The sequence below is a fragment of the Nematolebias whitei genome, chromosome 12 (assembly GCF_014905685.2).
Source record: "Nematolebias whitei isolate Nwh7 chromosome 12, NemWhi1, whole genome shotgun sequence".
NCBI classification, from domain to species: Eukaryota; Metazoa; Chordata; class Actinopteri; order Cyprinodontiformes; family Rivulidae; genus Nematolebias; species Nematolebias whitei.
The window spans coordinates 31,331,268-31,350,225 of record NC_056509.1 but is presented as its reverse complement, the minus strand read 5'-3'; the positions used below and the strand labels follow the sequence as shown (position 1 = coordinate 31,350,225).

General features: G+C 39.3%; 1 protein-coding gene across 1 annotated transcript; it reads left to right on the top strand.

Moving 5' to 3' along the window:
* Positions 1–14,942: 14,942 nt before the first annotated feature.
* On the top strand, positions 14,943–18,555 carry tbpl1 (TBP-like 1). The gene is made up of 7 exons (XM_037685410.1): positions 14,943–14,972; positions 15,608–15,854; positions 15,964–16,046; positions 16,895–16,958; positions 17,379–17,482; positions 17,949–18,043; positions 18,359–18,555. The coding sequence occupies exons 2-7, from the start codon at positions 15,720–15,722 to the stop codon at positions 18,439–18,441; spliced, it is 564 nt and encodes a 187-aa protein (XP_037541338.1). The 5' UTR covers positions 14,943–14,972; positions 15,608–15,719; the 3' UTR covers positions 18,442–18,555.
* The last annotated feature ends 403 nt before the right edge of the window (positions 18,556–18,958 follow it).

Below are 18,958 nucleotides of genomic sequence, written 5' to 3'. Positions count from 1 at the left end.
GTTGTGAGTGTGATAACTTGAAACATAAGTGAGAATCTGACTTTCAATGTGCTGTGTGACTACAGCTAGGCATTTAAAGGTTTCCTATCGAAAATTATGTTGCCACTTTTAAGTCCAAGATGGTGTCCATCATGTACATATACATGTGTATATGTGTGTGTGTGTGTATAAACCGGCCAACTATGCTTTCTACTTTTTAATTTGCCTAAAGTACAATAGTCCCTCGCTACTTCACAGTTCATTTTTCGCGGACTCTCTCTATCGCGGTTTTTCAAATTAAAACTGGACATGACACACAATTGGCTGATTGATGGATGAGCTGCACGATCAGCATGGAATTTTTATTTTAAATAAATTATTTTAAATTATATAACACCTGCTAAACCTGTTGGAACCTGTTGTTCTTGTGTGCAGCTCATAGCTGCAGGAGAGGCTTCTTCATGCAGCGTGTCATTATCTCCGCTCTGCAGCGGAGAAGTGGGTGTGGCCAAGAGCACAGGCAGAGAGCAGCGGAGGCAGAGAGCAGCAGAGGCAGAGAGCAGCGGAGGCAGAGAGCAGCGGAGGCAGAGAGCTGAAATCATGACATTCTGTGCTCTTTTAGAGTTTTTAGAGTTTAGAAACATTGTTTAGAATATTGCAAGAGTGTGGGAAGGGTTCAAAATGTTTTTATATATATACAGTATATATAGATATATTAAAATAAACTACTACTTACTACTTGTTCTACTATTCCTACTTCGCGGTTTTTCACTTATCGCGGGACTTCAGGGTACGGAGCCCCGCGCGATAAATGAAGGACTACGGTATAGTTAAATACTTTTACTGCAGTATAGTATAAAAAGTATAGTTTCATCAAATTACTGAGATGGACAATGCAGTGGCTGCAGATTAATCTGTGGAGGACTAGGCCACCTTTGGCCACCCCCTGGCTCCGCTATTGCATCTGGTGGTGGATAAAGTTGCTCCCTCCGCTCGCCAGTATCTGTCACGATAGAAAAAAATAAAAAATAACCACCTCTCCTTAAACACAGTTTAACTCCTGCCCACTTAAACATCTTGCACCAAAACATTAAGGTTCATTTGCATTTCCTGTTCAATTCTAGTCCATAAAAACACTAATCCCAAAAATTAAACATTCACTATTCACATCCTTCAGTGACGGGGGAGATCTATGTATCACTTGCTCATATGTACAGGCAGGGCCAGGATAATGTAGGTGACTCAAGGTTCCACTTGGTTTTTGGCTGATTCAGCCAAGTGCATTGTTTATATTGGGTGCATACCTGCATTTTATATCAGTGTAGCTGTAAAACTACAGGAATAAACTCTCAAACTGCACTGTCTGATATACTTATGGAAAAGATTGTTTGACTTCATAGTTTATAACAAGTACTTTTAAAATGATGTAAGAGTTTCATGTACCTGTCTGTCTGTATCCATCACATATACAGTATGTATTAAACAATGTATACAAAAACACACAATTTTCTTTCCAAGTGAGTAATTTGTTGCATATTTGTTTTGGAGCAGCATGAACTGCCTTATCACCAGAAAAGCATCGGTGCTTTCTTATCTGTCTCAGAACTAGTTTCTCTGTTTGCATAAGACATAAAATACTTGTCCAACTATGTTTAAAAAATAACTGAGCATGAGAGGAAAAGTAAGACAAACGAAGCACAAAGAAACACTGTATATCATCACAAGCACTTCCTGTGTGTGTGTGTGTGTGCATGTGTGTGTGTTAAAGTCAAAGGCGTGTTCACACAGATAGAAACATTAAGTGTCACAAAGTAGCTGCATTAAAATGTATTTTAAAATGAAAATGCCTCAGTGTGTTCATGAATGTAACACAGATTTCCTTTCCTTTAGAAAATCCTGATGCAACGCTGAGCTAGCTTCTGAAACACAGCGCCACCAGACTCTGTCCTTCCTCACCCTTTGCATCAAGATGTTACATTTTATCATCAAAAAGCCCACGGTGGAAAGTGGAGTTTTATTTGTAGCCCTCTGTTGGAACATAAGTCACTCAGAAAAAGTACAATAAAATAAAATAAAAACTGGGAAACTGATAACGAAGACTGGCTCTGAGCCCAGGACCGCTCTGGAGCCTCCAGAGCTGATAGTCAGAAGAGAAATGTTGGAAATGGTGCTCAACATGAACATCATCACTGCACACCAACAGCAGGGATTTCTGGCTGTAAGTTCATAAGTTTTCCTTGATGTTATTTTAATTCAAACAGGATTTAAATAGTTATTTCTTACTTATTTGTGCAGCCTGATCCCAAATAACAATCAAACTAAATCACATTCATCCACAGTCGTACTAAAGGCAAATACAATCCCATCATGATTTAAAACTTTGTCAAACTACTGGGTTTATTTATTTAATTTTTTATTGGAACAAAATTACTCACAAACTAATGACTTTTGAGTACAAAACATTTCAAAACCAATAGGCCTGTTTTGTATTTATCAAATCTATTGTTAGCCAAATGACCATTTGATAAAAGGAAAGATGCTGTACTTTCTTCAATGCAATGCAACATAATATTTTTTAAATGATAAATAAGCAAATGACTTCTTGAGACACAATAAACTGACCATTGCTTGGAAATTATACCTTTAAGTAGATTTTTAAATGCATTTTTTACTTTTTAGGAATTATACAATTTCCTGTGTCAACTTTCTGGGAATCTGACCAAGTAACAATTAAATGATTTCAATGCATGCATTGTGAGACACAGCATGTTTAGCAACTTTATTTTAATAAATTAAATTAACTAACACCATTGTTAAAGTTTATTATTAAAGTAAAGTACTCCTGTGATAAATAAAGCCAAATAAGGCACTTTAGAAAAATGTAAATTATTATAGTTAGCTCTTGTAATTCAAAACATTTCTTCTCAGAAAGCTCCAAGATTTTGAATAAAACAACAGAGTATTAAGTTGAAATCTAACAACAAGACACTTATTGTTCAAGTAAACCCTCTGAACTCCGAAGGAGGACATCGTGGGCCTGTAAAGTGCTGATCCTCATGTCTGATGTGAACGGAAGGCCAATATTTCACATCTTTATGGAGGACTGGGAATACAATATATCTGACACAGCTTTATTGGCTTACTCTTTAAAGACTTCCTGCAAAGATCTAGGCTGAAGAGGACAAAGGGAGTTTAAATGACTAAGAATAACATTTTTATTTTAATCTTTCATTATATTTTGGGACACTCTTTGAACTGGATTTGTTTTGCGCCTCAGCTGCTCACCCTGAGCTGATCCATCATGCCCTGCTCGTCATAAACTTGAGAAAATGTAAAGTAACTGAGTGTAAAGCTCGATCAGTGTGTGAGTTTGCCTGCGTGTGTGTTAGTGCAGCTCTGTCTCTTTCTGAGTGGCTAAGATGAGGTTACTAATGAGCAAATGTTCGGATGATGAAGCCTTTTTCCAAGAATCTCCTCTTCCAAACGCCTGTGGCCTTTGGATGACTCCCCAAGGAGACCATTAATTTAGATATCTATGTGTGTGTGTTTGTCTTTGTGTGTGTGTGTGTGTACACACCCTGTGTGTCATTCCCTTACAAGTGGAGGGTTTTTGTTGCGTCGTTTCATCATACACCGACTCAAGTTCGTACAAAAAGCTAAATCAGTTGGGAAGTGTGTAGACGTCTGAAAACATGCAACAAAACTGCTCTCTGTGCAAACAATACTCCCACAAAGTCTAAGTTCCTAAAACATAACTCTGCCTTATTGCGTACACCTCCTTCCTCAGACATCAGTCTGCACCCTCACCCCAACTCGCTCCCCCCAATGCCACCCCAAAACATCCTTCTGTGTCAACGCCTCCCACCCCCACTCCACCCAAGTTTAGATCGTTAACAGAACAAAGCACAGAAAGATCCTCATGCAACATTTGTCATGCACTTTTCCTTTAATATACAACCCCATTTAAAAAAATGATTTTTTTTATGTTCATAGAAACACAATTTTCAGGAAACAAATGTAATTTTGAAATTGATGGCAACACATCTAAAGCAATGAACAAGGGGATGTTTCTCACTGCAACACATCGCTTCTTTTAACCACAGTCTGTAAACGTCTGCAGCCTTGTTCATAAGAAAAGACATTTCTGCCTCTTCCATCCATCCATCATCCATTATCTTCTACCCGCTTCTTCCATTTTGGGTCACGGGGGTCGACGGTGCCCATGTCCAGCATTCGCTGTGCGAGGGGCGGGGTACACCCTGGACGGGTCGCAAGTCCATTCTGTCTCTTCAATCTCAAAATAAAATGTGTCCAGAGCTGCAAAATCTGCTTCACCTGTGCTTATCAGTTGTGGCCTGTAGGCCACTTCGAAGTTGTTGAGGAGGAGGGGGTGCTGGCCAAAAATAACAAATACATTTTTAACATTTATTGATATTTTTACATAATAGGACAAAATAAAAGCCCATATTAATGTAAAGAAGAAAATTTAAGTGTGTAAAGTGATCAAATTGTGAGCCAGTTTTAGTCAAAGCTTCAGCACATCTTCCATGGAGAAAGCTGAGTCGGGGGACTTCGGGTTGGTCTGTCTACAACCGGTGCTGAGGTACTTAAAAATCTCCACGTGGCAGGGCTGTGGGAGTGGATGGGATCTGCCCTGAGTTCCTCAAAGCTCTGGATGTTGCAGGGCTCTCTTGGTTGATACGCCTTTGAAACATTGCATGGACATCCGGCGCAGTGCCACTGGAGTGGAAAGGTGGTTCCGCTTTTCAAAAGTGAGGATCGGTGGGTAAGTTCCAATTATAAGGGCATCACTGTCCTTATCCTCCCTGGTAAGGTCTATTTGATGGTACAGGAGAAATGAGTTTGATTGATGAAGGAACCTTGGTTTCAGGGGTAACAATGCAGGTTACATCCTGGCTGTGGAACACTGGACCAGCTCGTACCCTCACTAGAGTCCTCGACGGGTCATGGGAGTTTGTCCATCCAGTCTTCATGTGTTTTGTGGACATAGAGAAGACGTTCGACCGTGTTCCTCAAAGTACACTAAGAGGGGTGCTCCACGAGTATACAGGATATGGAGCCCGTGGACCATTCAGTCCCTATACAAGTGGTGTGAGTGTTTGGTTCGCATTGCTGGCAGTAAGTCAGACCACTTCAGGGAAGAAGTAGGACTACACCAGGGCTGCCAGGCAGTTCTGTTCTTAACTGTCATGGACAGAATTTCTCAGTGCATCCAGTAGAAGAAGTCTGCTTCGGTAACCTCAGAATTTCATCTCTGCTATTTGCAGATAATGTGGTCTTGTTAGCTATATCATGCTATGTTCTTCAGTTCTCACTGTAGTGGTTCACAATCGAGTGTGAAGCGACTGGGATGAAGATCAGCACCTCCAAATCTAAGGCCATTGTCCTCAGTCAGAAAAAGGTGGATTTCCCTCTCTTCCGATCGAGGGTGAGATTCTGCCTCAAGTGGAGCAGTTCAAGTATCTTGGAGCTTGTTCATGAGTAATGGAAGACTGAATTGTGAGATTGACAGCAATGATGCATCATCTGCAGTACTGCGGACAATGTTCCGGTCCGTTGTGGTAAAGAGGGAGCTGAGCTGTAAGGCAAAGGTCTCTGTTTATAGGTTGGTCTACATTCCCTACCCCCACCTACGGCCACAAACTCTGTGTAGTGACCAAATGCACAAGACTGCAGTTACAGGCGGTTGAAATGAGACTTCTCTGCAGGGTAGCTGGACTTTCCCTTAGAGATGGGGTGAGAAGTTCAGTTATCCGGGAGAGACTCGGAGTAGAGCCACTGTTCCTCCACATCAGGAAGGGCCAGGTGAGGTTGTTCAGGCATCTGGTAATAAACCCTTTACTGTGCGTGGCTTTAGTATGTCCGACTGGGAAGAGGTCCTGCAGACCCAGGACACGCTGGAGAGACCATGTCTCTCGGCTGGCTTTGAAATGATAGAGCTTTAACTAGCACTTGTGGATGACACACTGAACTGTGTTTACAGACAAATATTTGAGGAAGTGTTTCAGAGCCCATGAAGTGATGTCTAAAACAGAATCATACATGTTCTTAATGGGTTCAAAGATCACAGCCTTTCACTGCTTAATATCAGCCTTGTACTTAGAGCTTCGAGATTTCACCAGATTCTTGAAACCTTTTGATGAGATCATAAAGTGTAGATGGTGAGAAATTTAAAGTCTTCGCAAATTTCCATTGAGGAGCATTATGCTGAAATGGTTTGACTAATTTTAGATGGTTTTTTTTGCAGACTACTTGACTAAGTTTATCTTTACCGGTGAGATTCAGCCTCTAAAATGTTTTTTTTTTTTTTGTTTTTTTAATCCAGGATTCTTACTGACCCATTGCCAATTAATCAAATTAGTTACAAATGCTTGTTTTAATTCATATTTGTGATTTTTACAGCCTTCTGTTGTCCCTGTCTCAACGTTTTGGCGAGGTGCTCTTGTACCAATATAATTACTTTACATTTACGTGAAAAGTAGAAGTTCTCAGTGTATATTTGATGTTTACTGTCTTTCATAGTAAAAACAAAATGAGTTAATGAGATGTTGATACACAATGTTTCAACTTTTTCTGAAATAGGCAAATGCATTTTACAGAACATTATTTTTGTAAGACTTCAATGACATATTCTTGATTATCAAGATGCATTACCTCAAAAGTCAACCCAGTATAAACAGAAACTGAAACATGTTGTGGTGTCCCTGGCTGCTCCTGCAGTGACCAGCACGTTTGGGGTATTTGAGCTTTGAATGTTACATCTTGTTCACATTCTTACAGCGGTTCGTTTTTTGAGGGGGTCTGTTGTCTAGAGCAGGAGGAAGAGTCCACTCTACAAGTCTTACCGCAACTCCTTCCCTGTCCAAACAGTGTCTGAAGTGCTGAACAGGCAGCTGCTCTGAAGCAGTTCATTGTTTTTGCCATTACTGTCACCAAAGATCTACAAAACGGATATTGCATTATTGCTTTTTTTTTTTGTTTGTAAACTTAAAACTATTTATTTTACAGCTGGTTTCTGTTCTGGACATCACTGCATGATGTTAAGGACACTTCCATGAATTATGGTCTGGAATAACAGATTGCTAAGCTATACAGAAATGCTGGTTAAAGCTCTATCATGCAAAGAAAAAGCCACTTGGAAAAAAACATTCAGAAATTCTGTCATCTTCCCTGGGCCAAAGCACTTCAAAACAAATGGTAAATGGACTCTACTGATATAGCGCCTTTTCTATCTAATCAAGGTATCCAATACTGGTTCTTAAATTCCATCCTGCATGTTTTACTTGTGTCCCTGCTCCATTACGCCTGATTCAATATTTGAAACTATTGTGTTTTGTACTGTATTGTACAATACAAATACACAATGTATTTGTATTGTGTATTGTGTGTATCTATTGTGTCAGCCTGTGTCAGTGTGTTCAGTCTATTGTGTTCTGCAGAAGCCTGGTTATCAGCCATTGATTCAAACCAGGTGTGTTGCTGCAGAGGAAACAAGCAGGATAGAGGCCCTTGAAGAGCAGGATTGGACACCCCTGGGCTAAGGCAAAGTGGAAAACTTTTCTGTTAAACAAATAAAAATGTAAAGGTTTTCAGAAACCAAAAACATGTCTTCTATACAAAAGAAGAGAGGGACCATCCAGACTTTTATTAGCACACAGTTCATAAGCCTGCTTCTCTGATGGTATGGGGGTGCATTCGTGACTATAGTAGCTTATAAATCTGTTAGGCACCCTGAATGCTGAAAGGTTTATACAGGTTTTAGAACAGCATTTGCTCCCATCCAGTCACCTTCTCTTTCAGGAAGGGTCTTGTATATTTCAGCATCATTTCTAAACTACAAGCAACATCTGTTTCAACAGGATGGCTTCGTAGTAGAAGAGTCCGGTTGCTGAACGCCTGCCTGCAGACCAGGATGGTTATCAACTGAAAACATTTGTTGTATTTTAAAACTAAAATCTTGAAAATAGATAAATAAATAAATAAATAAATAAATAAATAAATAAATAAATAAATAAATAAATAAATAAATAAAACAACCATATTACTCAGGACTGTTGGTCAGCTAGAATCGAACATTAGACAAGAAGTGTTGCTGCCATTCAAAAACACTCAAAATTACTTATTTTTCTTAGATGAAACATTTTATATGTTTACTCTGCTCCATTATGAATAAAACTTGGGCTTATGAGATTTGCAAATCATTGCATTAAGCCTATATTTAAAATTTTCAAAACATCCCCACTTTTCTAGTTTAATAATGTTACATTTCATGTCCCACCAAGCTGCAGCAGCATTCCCTTTCTTTTCCTCAGAAACGCAGGTGCTATTTTTCTGCAGTCCATAGCAGAATCAGGAAAAGCTGGTGGCAGAATCATCCTTTTCAGAAGCAGCCTAAACATTGCTCTGTAGGAAACCTTGCAGCATTTCTGCACATGTGCTTAATGTCGTGCTGTAAATCTGGCGTGATGAGCGTTGGAGCGATTATCTGTCTGTGTGAGCTCAGCCTCACCTCTGAAACCTTTGTACTAATTTCTTTTTGTCTCGTGGCTCTTGATGTATTTTAATCCTTAATTATTCTTCCCTGCAGCTGAATGACCCAACATCAGCGTGAACGGAGAGTGGGAACAGCTCTAACGTCACATGTTTTGTTTAAAGAATTGCCTCATTCCTGTGTAAACTCAACTCCAATATTCTGTCTTTGGACACTCAGGTAAGATGAGCGTTTTATTGCAGACAGCTTATATTCTGTTGTTGACTTCCATGACTTCCACATCCACATTACTCAGAGAAGAAAGGAATTCACAACTATATCTGTTTAACGTTGTCTATAAATGTGGATGAGTGTGTATGCTTGGTGTGTTGGCTTCGCCCCTGGTGCCTGGTGGACTGGTCTCAGTAAGAATGGAGCTCGTATAAACAGGCCTGGCCGTTCCCACGTCTCTGTTTATACTGGGAGACCCTGGAGCAGCACCAGCAGAGCGCTGGATTCCCTACGAGTTCCAATCTCACACATCATTCATCTCCATCCCTTACAGATACAATGATGTAGGCATACAGATACACCATGAGTAGGAATAAACCTCACATTAATTCAAAATGTCTACTTTTTCCCATCACTTTTCCCATTCAGACGTTTCTCAGAGTGCATGCTTTGAGGTGCTTCCAAGTTTGTCACTGAAACCCACCTGAGAGTCCTCATCCTTTTAGTTTAAGGAGATAAAAACCAAACGGATAAACATTTGACTCAATGTCATCAAACCAAAACTGATCTCAGTTTTACAAACAGCCACAAAGCCCCTGAAAGGCCTGAACCTTGATTCTCCGTCCTTTTGAAATGGGTCTGTGACGTCCAGTCAACATAAACAGAACTCTAGGGTCCGAACAGACACGCCCACTTTACGAGCTAAAGGGAGTCCTCTAAATATATTAATGTATGATGTTGGCATGGATGACTCGGTGCGTTGTGAGACAACTGTAGCGAGCATCTGGTAATGCTCTGGAACAATTCATGGCAATAAAATCATCTTGATGGGATTTATATTGATGCTGGATAGAACTATTGTATGTTTTATATCTTAATATATCCCTTAGTTCATTTTACATGAAAAGAATAGCATTAATTGAAGGGATGTATATCTCCCGTCACCTTGCATGCCAAAACTGAAAGAAATTTCTCGCATCATCTTTTAGTGCTCAGTATATGTGTTAGGGATCAGTCTCAGCTACTACCACACCAAACTTTAGTTAAATATCTATAAAACTGACTGAGTTACAGCCATTTCTGTGTTGACCTAAGTCAATCAGTTAATGCAGCCTTCTTGGATTGGACTGACTCTAAAAATTAACCGGTTGTAGATGTGTATCCAGTAATTACTAATTAGAAGTTTTGATAATATCTTTACACTGGTCACTGGATATTTTGCTAACGGAGAGACAAATGAATGCACAGTAGTAATTAAATAGCAGCTGGCAATAAAAAGTAGCAAACTACCAAATCCAGACAATCGGATAAACATGTTTTGTGTCTTTACAAAACATATAAACAGCTAGAAGTTCTGTGGTATATTTTTTAGGAAAGGCTAGTCAGCTAAAACACTCGGGGGGTGGGGTGGGAGTTACTGAACGCCAGGGGTCGGACATCCAGCACTTCTTGTAATTAAATAAATTTAATCTGCACTTTAACCACTTTTATTTTAAATTAACTCATTGCCTGTGGACTGTGTTGTGTAGCCTTGTCACAGATCATCTATATCAGTGGCGGCTGGTGGAGTTGTCTCCAGGGGGGGGGGGCTATAAGTGTGTCGAGTGGAAATGTCCAATGTTTCATCAGCCTGGATGGAGACAAAGTCCGCACTCCTGATTTCTTTAATGATGCACTCTCTCAAAACTGACAGCATACAATCAAGGAGTTCATTCTGCACAGTCTTAGATGTTCCCTTAAACCAGTGCTTCTCAATTATTTTCTGTTACGACTCCCCCCCACCCAGGATAAAGTAAACATTTTGCGCCACCCCAACTCCCCACTGTGACTGTAAATACTATAATTAGTCTACAGAATTGTTGTAAGTGCACCTCTGCATTACATTGTGTCCTTATTATTAAAGAAGAAAAAAAGACTCAAGATTAAACTTACAGCGAAGAATAACTTTATTAACATTGTTTTTAGTCTGTAACAGAAACAATTTAAAGTGCATCAGTTCGCCTGAAAAAAACATTTAATCCTTATTTAAACTGTAAATATTTTTTATCATTTGATACTGAAAAATGACATAAAATATAATCAATAAATAATAATAAATTCAAATTGATCAGCGGTCCAGGGGCCTTTCTGGGTGGAGTTTGCATGTTCGCTCCGTGCATGTGTGGGTTTTCTCTGGGTGCTCCAGTTTCCTCCCACAGACTAAAAACATGCACGTTAGCCTGATTGGTAACTCTAAATTGTCTCTAGGTGTGAGTGAGAGAGTGAATGGTTGTTTGTCTCTATTTGTCCCTGTGAGGGACTGGAGACCTGTCCAGGGTGTCCCCTGCCTCTCACACAGTGACTGGTGGATGTGGACACCAGTGACCCCTGTGACCCAGAAAGAAAGAGGTGGGTAAATAAAATGCAGGTATGTTACAATCCTCCATCATGAGTTCAAATACTTGGCTTCGGTGACCAAAAGTCACACATCGAATGGGAAAAAATTCATTAAAGGAAAAGTAATTTTCTCTAACTCTTTTCTACATTCTGAACAACTTTCATACAAATCTGTTGACCTGAAAGTGTCATTTGAAGCCCCAGAATCAAGTCAAGTCAAGTCACATTTATTTATATAGCACATTTAAAACAGTAACTGTTATCAAAGTGCTTACCAAAAAAGATCACAGCATCAAATATTAATAACAACATATTACAGCAACATGAATAAAAGCATAAAAACATGAAATATAATGAGAAACAATGAAATACTAAATCAAATCACCCTGCGTTAAATGTCAGGGAGTAAAAGCAAAATGGATATACACAATCATCAACGACGAAATACCAAATGAGATCACACTGCGTTAAATGGCAGTGAGTACAGATGTGTTTTGAGGAGAGATTTAAAAATAGAGACAGGTGGCCTGTCGAATGTTGATGGGCAGATTATTCCAGAGTTTAGGGCCCATGACTGAAAACACCCGATCTCCTCAGAATCAGATGATATATGAGAAATTTGCCTTGTTTTTATTCTTCTAAAATGCATAGCTTCATATTTCTCAATTAGTTTAACAAACTTGGTTATACATTCTTTGTTATTAGCTGCATTCTATAAAGTAAGTTTTAATCCAATATAGGAGCTCTATTTGTTCCATGACATTGCCAGAAATTTCATAAAATATTTGATGGATGGATGGATGGATGGATGGATGGATGGATGGATGGATGGATGGATGGAACATTACTCTGACAAATATCAGATGAGAATTAAACTCTTTCTCAATCTGATGTTCCTCAAAGAACTATCTACAACAGGTAAGATAATGATAATTCATAAGATCTCATTATCCCTTTCATTTTTTATTTTTTTACTTTCCAGATTGTGTCCAACACTGTTTTTTTTTTTTTTGTTTTTTTTTCAGACATTAAGGCATACAGCCACAAACCTCCCCATGGGTATAAACACATGTTTCTTTCTGAATTTCCCTCTGTTAGTTTTATTGACACTCAGGCACGGTGATGAACCGTCTATTTACTCATGCACATATCTGTGTCTCTTTAGTCATAAGTGCTTGCATCTGTGGGTTTACATGCTGTATCCTCTGACCTAATGAGAATGAGCATTGTTCCCTTGGGAAGAAGCTGCCCCGGTGAAACTCAGACCAACAAACTGTAAACACACTCCCGCACCACCGTGTCAGCCATCTCCCAACACACACACACACCATTGATGCTGGCAGTCCCACTTTCCTGATCCACTCTAAAGTTAAACTTTTACAGTAAACATCTTGGAACAACAGAACATGGGTCTTGTGCACATTGCATGTAAGGCTATATTTCACCAAGAAAAGCTCAGGAGTATTTTATGAGAGGAGGAAGGAAGAAGCTTTGGTAACCAGGGAGAGAGAACAACAACAACAAGAAGAAGGCTGAACTATAAAGAAGTTATTTTTCTGTTTTCTTTGGGAGCTGGCCAGGCTGGAGAAGTAGTTGTAGTGGTCTGAGACGAAGAGTGGATTGTTCATAGTAATAAGTCATTGATAACAAATGTGTGAAATGTGCACACGCACAGGTTTGAACCTGTGCCTGGTTTAAACAACTTAATCTCATAAAGATGTCATTCTTATCAGGTACATGGTGAAGCAGTGCTGTGCAAAAGTCTAAACATCCCTAAGGTGAGTCTTTTCTTTTTCCTTGCTATCTCTAAAAATACAATCACCACAGAATACCCAACAAGATCCTCAGGATGGCATTTACCGTATTTTTCACTGTATAAATCACATTTTTTTGCATAATTTACATGCCCTATGACTTATAGGCCGAAGGAATATACATTATTTATGGATTTTTCCCATTTTTATAAACCAATTTTTGGCTGAGATATGATGGTTTCATTCATTCTGACTGAAAAAAATTGAACAGTACTATTTTCAGCCACTAGATTACAGCAAAGTAGTAAGGCATGCCGTTGTATCATGTAATAGATAAATTATGGCTATAATGACACATTCAAAAAAGTTCAAGACAAAAACAACTGGACTTTGTTTATTATACCTTATACTTTATTGTTGTTGTCTTGAACCTTTTTTGAATTTACCATGTCCTGGATGCCTGAGAATCTTCACCAGCTATTAATGACACAATCAGCTTGCCATAGTACTCCACCTTCATTCTGTTCGCTGCTTGGAGCAACCGTCAAACCAGCTTCATTTCGCCGGGGCGGTGCAGCGAAATGAAGCTAATTTGACCATTAAAGTGCATTTATTAAGTAAAAGTTCAACTGAGACACCTTTGCTATAATTTCAAGCAAACAAATAATTGTTTTAGGTGCTTTTCTTGTTAAATTTCGAAGAAACGAGCAGTGTTCCTTTTTCGTTTTTTTCCTCCCTCTGCGCGCTTCAGGGGCACCGAGGCAGCGAATACAGCTGATCTGACCGTTAAAGTCCTTTTATTAAGCAAACGTTAAACTGAGACACACCTTTACTATAATTTTGAGCAAACAAATAATTATTTTTAAGTGTTAACCTTGTTAAATTATTGTTGAAGTCCTCCCGTGCACGCTCCTGCGGCTGTCATTTGGCAGCAGGTCAGTTTTTGGCACAACACCGGCCCACATTTCCAGGTTGTCAGCAGTGACGCATAATAGATGCGACGTATACAGTGAAGCGACATATTTATGGATTTTTCCACTTTTTTAGACATATTTGGACTGATGCGACTTATAGGGTGGTGTGACGTGTACAGCGGAAAATACGGTAATGACTTAATTTTTCCAGTTGCCTTCCTCTTCTCTGCAAACCAACTGGAGTTCCCTGTGGAGTGTTTACTGACCAGATGAGCTCATTTTCCTCTGAGAATCCATGAATCCTCTTAGTTTAAATGTCAATACTTTGTAAACAGTGAAAAGGCTCACACAATGTTGTGGAGAAATAATGTTAACACAAGCCTGTTGAGTGAAATGTTGGCAGACATGCATAATTACAAAGACATGATAGCAAGCATGCAGATTTGGGCCAGAGACAACAGGAAATTTAACCCGTTCTTAGTTTGATTTTTGTAAAACATGGATGTAAATGTGTCTGTTTGTTAACAAAATATCTTGAGCCAGGAGATGGATTTTAATGAAACTATCTAATTAACTTTAGAGGTCAACCTGAATCAAAATGGCCACCACAGCCAGTCAACTACAGCAAACACAAAAATGACAGTGCAGTTTTACAGCTACTGAAGTAAAAGTTATTATGGTGGTAGCTGAGAATCATCCCAAACACATGCTCTGAGCGCTAACATATTGTGCTAGACTTTTGTTTCAAACCTTGGCATGGTGATGGGTGATATGCATTTCTTCTATGATTGCTAGTTGAATTAGTCATTTTTTGGGGGGTCAAATTTCATCAAGATTAAGATTGATATTTATGATCAGCTGCTCAAGCGTTCTGCAGAAGATCTACACAGCAGCAAACATTAATTTAAATTAAGATACGTTTGACTAATTTGCGTTTAAATCCACAAAAGATCCCAGTCATGAAATATCAACCCTACTTTTCAAAGTAAGAAGTTATGCAACCTTTACATTTTACTTATATAATTTTATGTTCTGTTGTTATATATGTTGGGTATTTTTGTATATTCCAATTAAAACATTAATTAACGCCTCGTAGCTCTGAAGCTGTTCTGTAACGTTAATTTTAACTTTGAAAAATTTAATCCGGAAGTTATTGTTACTCGAGTGCTTTTCTTTTGAAACGTAGCGGAAGTGGACATATTTTCCTGGTGATCTGCACAGGAGGAGGTTAGTCAACAAATAATACTGTTTGTTGAGTAGTTAATGGTTCAGTTACCGCACTGGAATCATTAAGGAGGTAACTAAAAACGGACACCAAACATTAAATATTCATACTTGTTGTTTTTAAATGTGTAGCTACTTCCTGGAAGTTCGTTTTCAGTCCAGCAGCTAGCCTGTTAGCCTCCGCAGCTAACAACTTTTCATTCATTACCTGCTGTTCCTCTTTGTTACGAGCTAACGTACAGCTTCACAACAACATTAGCTCTCGGGCAGTAGTTGGACATCGCTAACTGCTCAGTTTGAAGCGGTTATTTTATAAAAGTTTAACCACAGTTCGGATTAAGTAGAATCGAATTGCTCTTTTTATTTTTAATGTTTACCTGATCGGCAGTTTGATTAGACGAGACATTTAGCGTTCATGTCTCTGAAGACTGTCAGCTGCAACAACAAGCTGGATCAGATCGGTTGTAGCTTTACTGTTGTGTCGTTCTTTTAATATCTGCCCTTTAATGATGTGGAATACACACAAACAAATCAGTTGCTGAAATTATGTTAGCATTATTCAGTTTTCTGCAGCCTCAGTAGAAATGTCTGATACTAATCATCTCGGCACACTACTCAGTTCTGTTCCTTTTTGAAAGATTATTTTTAGTCTTTTCCACCTGTCCATCCATGAAGTTGTGATGATGGGACTGTAATGAATGAGTGATCAGAAAGACCCCGGGGTCCTCTTTCTGTGCCACACACCTCCTCATGGATTCCAGCGGGGATGAGGCACTGGACATCATCATCACAAATGTGGTGGCCACGTTCAGGACCAGGTGCCACCTAAACCTGCGCACCATCGCCTTAGAAGGAACTAATGTCATCTATAAGCCTGAGGTTGGGGTAGGAAAGCCTTAATTGTTAAAACCAACAGATGTTTCACATTCAGGTTTTAGAAGAAAGGAGAAAAGAAGACCATGTTCAATTGTTAAAAGAGCATTCTGTTTTTCAGAAAGTGTTGATGAAACTTAGGAAGCCCAAGATAACCGCCTCAATCTGGTCCTCAGGGAAAATCATATGCACTGGAGCAACAAGGTAAGAGGATGAACGTGCGTTTAAAATCTGCTTAAAAGCCGTTTCAAGTAGAGCAAGACATGAGAAAATTGAGAAGAGCTTCTGATGCTCTGAAGAACGTCTGCATAAAACAGTTTAAAAATAGAAGAAGTCTGGCTTCTTTGAGAGGAATAAAAAGAGGTGACTCAATGTTTTCAGATATGGCTTTAACCGAACTGGTTTGTTTAAATGAAGAGCACAGAAAATGGTGTTTCATGTTCAAACAATGCTGCTGCTTCGTGCTCAGGTTTTCCATCCCGAGACTTAACCTTTTCCTGGTTTGGATTTTTGACCGGGAAAGGGAAGAAAAATGATTGAAATTTCCAAAACGGTGTCAACGCAAAATAAAACTACATGTCTAAAAAAGAACAATCGAGCTAGACGTTTCACACACTTTTAAATTGTTAAAATCAAAAGGAGAAAAACAAGAACATGTTTTTAAAAAAAAAAAGCTCCTCATTACACAGTACCGATCCAAATCTGATGTTGGCGTGTTACATCATTTAAAGGCTTTCACTGTGTCCCTGTTACTATGGTTACTTGGATACAGACAGAGACAGCACATTAATGCAAAACAGTGAATGCAGTTTTTATGTAGTCACTAATAAAAGTCTTACATTTAAAATATTCCCTATTGCTTAAAAAAATACACAATCTACTGATAACGGTGCTGTTAGCATGTCTGTTGCTAATGCTGTCTCAGATTAGAGGCTGCAAGCACAGCAAAGGTTACCACAGGCTTGTTTTTGTTTGTGTCATCTGTTTTGCATGTCAAAGCTTACGAGGTAACAGTGTCGTGTTGCAACTCTTTCCTCTTCTCTCTTGTTCAGTGAGGACGAAGCAAAGCTGGGCGCTCGCAGGTTAGCTCGCTGTCTACAGAAACTTGGCTTCAAGGTGAGTAGAATCCTCAAAAGGCCAGGAATTTTAGGAAAGATTTAAAATGTGCTTCCTGTAATTATAGTTGTCCTGATTATGGATTTAATTGAGGCAGCCTGTGTCTCACCTTTCTTGCAAACAGCAGTCAAATAAACAGAAAATACATCTGGACCTGTTGATGGTTTAAAACCGTTTGACTGCCATCATGTTCAGCAGCTGCAGAACCGCGTTCTCCAATAAACCTCAGATTTTAGTGACTCTGAGCATGTTTTATTATTTTCTCTGAGTGTTGCAAACGCCACCAAATTTAATCCCTCATGCACTCTAGTTTTAAGTGTTGCAGACGTTTTGGTCATTGGATTAAATAAAGTCACCATAATTGCTTCAGAGTTGAGGCCCTGAAGTGCGCTCATATTTTTGTGCGTCTCGTCTGTTCAGGTGAGGTTTTCAGCTTTCAAAGTTGTGAATGTGCTCGCGGTGTGCTCCATGCCGTTTGCAGTCCACCTTATAGACTTCACAAAGAAGAACCGGCCCATTGCCAGGTAAGACACAAGTGTGCATCAGAACTACTGTTAGGACCTGACTATGTAATCTTGATCTACGAGGTCATGCTGAAGTCCATTTCTCTGTCATGTTGCGATCTTTTTGCCTCGCATGTCGGTAATCTTCCAAGAATACTTTAGTTAATTAATCTGAAGACATGCATTATGATCACACATTAAATATACGAGCTTCACAATCTTTGTAACCGATGTTGTTTTGGTTTTTTTCAAGGTTTTCCAGTCCATTTTTCGAGAACTCGTTATACTTGCTGCTGTTTTAGGATGACCTCTAGTGGTTTAAGTGATTTAGTAATATATTTTTTATTCTTTTGGACTACAGTACAAATGTGTAGCGTTACAGTTGGAACACTTTTTGAATTATTTGGGGGGGGGGGAACCATAAGTTTTTTCCCAGTTATTCTACTTTCTCTGTTTACTGAAGCACATTATTGCCTCTTTCTGCCAGTTATGAACCGGAGCTCCATCCTGCTGCTATGTACAGAATCAAAACTCTGAAGGCTACAGTACAGGTGTTTTCCACTGGCAGCCTCACAATTACAGGTATGTCATTCACACGTTCACTCGCACATTAAAAAAGAACAACCTCTTTGGCACTCTTTTGACAGCTAGAGGGCACACCAGCTTAATGAATTGAGGCCATGCTGTCATAAGACTCCAGAGGTAGTCCGTTACCAAACATTGATTTGTTAAAAAAAAACGTAAAAAAGGACAATTCCTCAAATAATTCCTGACAGTGAGTTTGTGCTCTCTCCTATTTTGACTGTCTATATATTTAAGCGGGTAATCAGCTCATTTTGTTGTTTCCAACTACTCAGGATGTGTTTTCTGCTTTCATTTCGTCCCGCGATCATTTAGGACCAAACGTGCAGAACGTGGCAGCAGCGGTGGAATACATCTACCCTCTTCTGTTTGAGTGTCAGAAACCCCGCTGCAAATGAAAGAACATTTCACAGGCTCGCAGAGGAAGACAACCCCCGAGTGATGAGGAAGCACCTTATCTTTGGATAGATGTGGGAACGGCCACATGTCTGAACCAACTGACTGGACGTGGATCTTGCAGGTCATAACCCCCCTGTCCGTTCCCCCCCCCCCCCCCCCCACTCCGAGTTTTAAACAAAGGTGTTTGTTTAGGATGCTTATGCATGGACACAGGGAAAAATAAGTTTTAGTAATGTAACTTTTAATGCTTAACAGTGGCAGTTATTGCTAAAAGTTTGTGTTAAGACTAAGAAGCTTCTTCACAAGGTTTTCCTTTTGTTTTCTTCTATATAAAAAATAGATTTCCGTCCACGGCCAGACATCCGTTTCATGCTGTACAGATATATGTGAGATGGACACAAGCTAAAGGAACCTGTTACTTGTTTACACAAAGCTAAACAAGGTCTTGTGCGTATATTAATGCTTTTATTCTTTTTTTTTTATTTTTTACTCTGGCATTTCTCTAAAACGAGCACA